This window comes from Myotis davidii, unplaced genomic scaffold (genome assembly GCF_000327345.1).
Source record: "Myotis davidii unplaced genomic scaffold, ASM32734v1 scaffold901, whole genome shotgun sequence".
Taxonomy (NCBI): Eukaryota; Metazoa; Chordata; class Mammalia; order Chiroptera; family Vespertilionidae; genus Myotis; species Myotis davidii.
The window spans coordinates 582,045-587,757 of record NW_006291427.1 but is presented as its reverse complement, the minus strand read 5'-3'; the positions used below and the strand labels follow the sequence as shown (position 1 = coordinate 587,757).

At 51.9% G+C, this 5,713-nt stretch overlaps 1 protein-coding gene across 1 annotated transcript in view; it reads right to left on the bottom strand.

Moving 5' to 3' along the window:
• FBXO24 (F-box protein 24) overlaps positions 1-4,190 on the bottom strand; it is a 9,210-nt gene extending 5,020 nt beyond the window's left edge. Inside the window, 6 exon segments of the mRNA XM_015564550.1 lie at positions 440-674; positions 901-1,139; positions 2,416-2,599; positions 2,771-2,869; positions 3,135-3,257; positions 3,259-4,190. Coding sequence (XP_015420036.1) covers positions 440-674; positions 901-1,139; positions 2,416-2,599; positions 2,771-2,869; positions 3,135-3,257; positions 3,259-3,354 — 976 coding nt within the window. The 5' untranslated portion in view covers positions 3,355-4,190.
• Positions 4,191-5,713: the final 1,523 nt, after the last annotated feature.

The following is a 5,713-nucleotide window of genomic DNA, read 5'->3' as shown; positions in this document are numbered from 1 at the left end:
AGTGGTCTCATGTTTCCAAGATTCCAGTCTCTTACACCAAAAATAAATCAGGGAAGTCCTTTTCAGTGTGAGAAATGAATGGAGAGAAAACCTAGTAGATTTGGCAGAATACAGTCTGAATGTTGGTTGGGAATAATGTTTGGGGATTTAGGGCCTTACATAGCATTAAGAAGTCTGGAGTGTGGTTAGGTATAGGGAGGCAGTATAGGGTATAAAGTGAGGTGCCTGGTATGGAGGTTGGGGAGATTAGAATTTAAAGCAGGGCCCTTTGCATATATGAAATATGCAAAATCTTAGAGTAGGAGACAGACAAAAGCAGAGCTATTTGGTTTGAGATGGCATTCAGAACTCTGTGTGAGAGGCCTCCCTCCCCATCCCCTGCAGCAGGTCTTGAAGAATCTTTAGAAAACAATTTGTAAACTACTGCTCAAAGCCACACCTGTGAGGAGCAGTAGAGCCCGCTGAGTCTCCTGACCAACCAGCACAATCTGTTTGAAGCTCATGGAGTGGTGGAAAGTCATTTTGAAGACCCGCTGCCCACTAGACTGCAGATAGACCTCAACACAGTCGCAGGCCCGGCTGCTGGTTGTGCCTACCACTTCCAGCTGCTCCCGAGTGGCCAACACATAGAGGTATTTACGGTAAACTGTGTCACATCTTGGGTCGGAGGCAAACTGTAGGAAAAGACAAAGGTGTCTGGGATCTAGAGCTTGAAGTGGAATGAGGCTGGGGTAGGAGATGAGATACTTGGGTACGGAGCTAGGAAATGGGGACTTTTCCACTTCCTGGTATGGGAAGGCAGCTGTCCTGAGGAGGACACCTCAGTTCTGATGTGGGCCCTGGGGCCCTCAGTCCCTGGAGTTTGGGTGGGTTCTTAGCTGCCAAAGTTCTGCTACTCACATCCTTGGCTCCTCGACACAAAACAACATAGCGGCAGGCTCGCTTCCACTGGATCTGGCCAAGAGTGGAGGAGACCAGGGCATTTTTGAGGAAGAAGAGGGTCCCCGCATAGTCAAGAATGAAGATGTGATCCTTGGTGGGCAAGAAACGGCGGTAGCCATGGGCTAGCAGAGGGGCTACACTCTTGCTGAGACAGCGGCGGCGGCCCCCAAATGCCTGGAAATACAGGCCTTTCGTGTCTAGAGAAGGGAAGGATATGGAAGGTTCAAGGGGACATGAATCAGAGAGTGGGCAAACAAGATTTCTCAGATTTCCTGCTATTTAGCTCCTCTCCATCCCCAGGACTGGGAAACGTACCCCTTCCAAAGGACACATGTAGAGCTTAGAGGATATCCTTAATTATACCCAATGACTGAAGGTTAGTTTTCAGGGCCATAAACATGCTTCTAAATGAGCACTTCTTTGATCCAAACTTGCATAGCATTAAGGAGATTTACTCTGAAAGCTTAGGATATTTCCCAGAGTCTAAGACTTAGTCTTGGCGTGGGAGGAGGATATTTATGAGAAACAGGAGACAACAAGGGACATATAATAAATACACAGAAAAGAACCAGAGGAGTGAGGAAGAAAGAGGAGTGGAAAAGAATGATTCAGAAAGACCAGTAACTCTCCCTCACCCCTAGCTCTCGATCTGCCTCCCAGATCTCTCTTAATCTCTACCATGTGAGATGAAGTGGACAGGGACTCCCTGGAAAGGAAGGGGGCTGTAGAGCATGTTTCTCAGTCTGAGGGAGAATTTATCCCTCAGGGGACATTGGTTGTCACAACTGAGGGAGGTGCTACTGGCATCTAGTGGGTAGAGCCCACAGGTGCCGGAAGCCGGTTCAACACAGGCACTTTTAAACATTCTTTAATGCACAGGATAGTTCCCCACATCAAAGAATTATTTGGGCCCTGGCCAGTGTTGCTCAGTTGGTTGAGTGTCATCCCATGCACTCAGTCACGGTTGGATTCCAGGTCAGAGCATATGCCCAGATTGCAGGCTCAATCCACAGTGGGGGTGTGCAGGAGGCAGCCATCAATTTTTCTCTCTCCCTCTCCCATCCTCTCTTTCTAAAAAATCAATAAAAACATATTTTTTTAAAAAAAGAATTATTTGGTCCAACACCTCAGTGGTGACAAGGCTGAGAAACCCTGGTTTACAGGAGGGGAAGCTTGCGGTTTGGGGAGTAGAAGATGTCTCTGGGGTAAGATTTGGAAGAGTTTAAATATGGAAGGAGGCATGGTAGGGATACTAGTAATGGGGGCTCTGGGTGGGACATCTATCAGAAGGTGGTTCTAGAGACTTGAAGTACTCAATGGCATGTTTGAATCTAACATTTGCTTCCACAGAAAGAGGCCCTGGAAGATTGGCTGGGAATGCTGAGGTCATCAGGCAACTCTATGGAGCAGGAGAAATCCCAGAATAAGGTAGGTCAGAGGCAAAGGGAAGTGCAGGTTCTGGGGAAGGTGTACAGTTAAGAATAGCAGCTCTCTTCCAGGGACGGACTCCAGAACCCTGCTCTCGGAGGCGAGGACTGAGCTTGCGACAGATGCGTCTCCACACGCCCTCAGCATCGCACACTTCATGGAAGTAGTGGCAGGTCTGGCCGAGGGCAACTACATCTCTGACTGGGAGAAATGAGACGATATGTTCCACCTGAGGGGCAGGAGGGAGAAAGCAGGGGTCACTGGGGGCCCCTCCCAGTCCTTTATTCTTAATACTTGCCCCTCCTCATATTCACTTTTTACAGAGAGGAAGGGAGAGAGAGACACTGGGGGCCCCTCCCAGTCCTTTATTCTTAATACTTGCCCCTCCTCAAGGACTCACCAGCTCTGGGGGGAACAACTGAACAGAAATAGGGTTCCCTCTTCCTTTCTTCTCTTCACCCCCAAGCTCTGGGCCACATGAAGGGCAGCTCCGCTTCACCTACCCAAGAAAAAAGGGGAGCACAGGGGTTCCATGAGGATCATGCCTTTTTTTTTCCCTTCTCTCTGCCTGTCTTTCATTAGCTACTATTTTGGGGGTTCATAGCTCCATCTTCCAGCTCTGTGCTGTCAAATCCTCCCATCTTTCTCTCTAGATCCATGGCTCACTCCTCCCTGTCCTTGTTCCTTATTCCAATTTCTCCAAGTAACCCCTCCCCAAATCTCTTGCTGACCTCTTCTTGCCCTTCTCTTGACACTGCCCCCACCCAAGCCTCTCCTTATCCTCACAGCCCGGTGAATCTTTGCAGCTTCTGCCTCTGGCTTTTCCTCACCATCTTGACTGCCCTCTCCCTGCTCCTGTCCTCATGTCTCCAGGCCCCTTGGCACTCGTCTTGGGCCCTGTCCCTGCTGCCTTTCCCACACCATGTCCCCTGCCTGGGATGGGGGACCTCTAGGGCCCCTCTGCCTCCTAGGCCCCTCCCCCATGGAGTCTGGGGCAAACAAACCTCTCTGTGACCTCACTGTCTGGCCACTGTGACCTGTTTTCCCCAACCTTGGCAGGGATTTTCTGTCTTAGCTCCTCAGTTCTAGCAACCCAATGGCTCATGGGATATGCATTTTACAGGAGAAACACAGTGTGAACTCCTGGTAGATGATGCCTTTACTTTCAGGGAGTAGTAGGAGCTTTTTTCCACTTGAGGCCCTTTAAGCATTAACTACTATAGAGAAACACTGGTGAATTCTTCATATCTCTGCAGGCCAGGGCCTCCAGAGGATTTGTAGCTCAAAAGTATACCCACCCTCCCCCCAAAAAAAGTATAGACTCCATTTGCCAGGTGAGGGGGAGGGTGACCCTGCTAATGACCATCTTTCTCACAAAAGCATGCACCAGATGAAAGTCAGTGCAATTCACCACAGACTTTAAAGTCTCATGAAAAATACAGATCCAAAAGCAGACTGCTTTCCTGGGTCAGTAACATGACTGCATGTATGAAGGGCGGCCTATTACGGCAGAAGAAAGGGTTAGATTTACTCTGAAAGCTTAGGATATTTCCCAGAGTCTAAGACTTAGTCTAGGGGTGGGGAGTGATATTTATGAGAAATAGGAATGAGGTTGTGTCTGCACAGGTGGGACAGACCTGCACCAATAAATCCAAGCAGTCGCTGGCTCTCCCAGGGGCTCACGGGAATCCAGTCCTGGCCGGCCAGCCCTGAGCGGCTCAGGATTACAGGCTTGGTTTACTGGGCGAACAGCCTGTCACCCACCCAATCAAGCTCCCAAACTCACGGTGACTTAGGAAACAGCTTGTCTGGGTTACCTAAGATGAATTTTTTTTTTAATATATATATTTTATTGATTTCTTACAGAGAGGAAGGGAGAAGGATAGAGAGAAACATCGATCAACTGCCTCCTGCACACCCCCTACTGGGGATGTGCCCGAAACCAAAGTACATGCCCTTAACCAGAATCGAACCTGGGACCCTTCAGTCCGCAGGCCGACGCTCTACCCACTGAGCCAAGCCGGTTAGGCCTAAGATGAAATTTTAATAATTCAATCATTGTTTAGGAATGTCAGCGTCTGAGAAGTGACTTGTGAGTGGTTAGGCAACTATTAACATCCTAAGGTGGACTCCTTCGGCCCCCAAGGCATCTAAAAGGAAGTTCGGTCTCTCGGCAGACAGCAGCACAGTCAGCTTGCTCTCATTTCCGGATCCCCATTATTCACTCCACTTCACCCCAGGCGGCAAGGAGGGCGAGGACAGAAAAAGCCCACCGTCAAAGCTGACGCGGTGGGGAGCCTGGGGCTCTGGTGCCAGCTGTCGGCACGTTGCTGTTTGCTCCTGCCAGCTCATCCACTTCCCTCCGCCTCAGTTTCCACATTTGTAAAATGGAGGACTTCTGGGGGAGAGACGGCCCCTTCTAGCCTAACCCCCCGGTCCTGTCATCACAATTCCTGCCCCGGCGCGCTCCTCTGGCTGGGCGGGCAGGCCAGGCGGCAGCCCTCGAGGCTTTCCCGGCTCCTGGAACCCTCCCTCCAGGGGCTGAGCTGGGCATCTTCAATCTTCAGGCTCTGGGAAGCCGCCCCCCGGGCTCCACACAGACCGTCGCAGGGCCTCAGCCGCCCCAGCCGGAATGACGACCCTCTGCGCACGGGGCGCCCAGCACTCTCCAGTCTACCTCACGGCCTCATAGCGGCTCGCTCCGTAGCACCTACAGCTCACACGCACTACTCCTGCCCCTGAAATGCTCCTCGTCCAACCCGCCGCGCGCAACGCTCACATTTTTTTACCTCCGTTCTAAAGTTCTAGCTCACCCGCCTCCTTAGCGAAGGGACCGCCTTCTCGCCCATGCTACTGGTAGGTAGAGCCGTCCCTCAAAGAAGAGGCGGGACCAGGGTCCCTCCAGAGAATCTAATTGGCCTTCTCGACAGTCACTCGCCTGTATCTGGCTTACGATTGGTCTTCATTAGAAGAGGACTGGGGCTGGCGGTCTCTCGGCCCCTATCCCTTTTAGATGAGCGCCGGCGTCCCCGCCTCCTGGTTGAATCTGATTGGCTCTATCTCCAGCCTAAGCAGTGTGATTGGATGCGGCTGCACGGGGTGAGCCCGACTGAAGCGTCAGCCGTTGGCGAGAGTTCCATTCGAGTCCTCCTCCCTTCGCTCGCCTCACTCCAGCGCCGGAGTCTCCACCCCCCCGGCGGGTTCTGATTAGCCACTTCCGATGCTCGGGACCGCGATTGGTCCACCGGGTCTCTGGTCCCACTTCCTCCCCCTTGAAGTAACTACGGCGGCTCCAAGGAGGGGAGGGGGGGAAAGGGACGGCCGGTCCCGTCACAGGCAACGG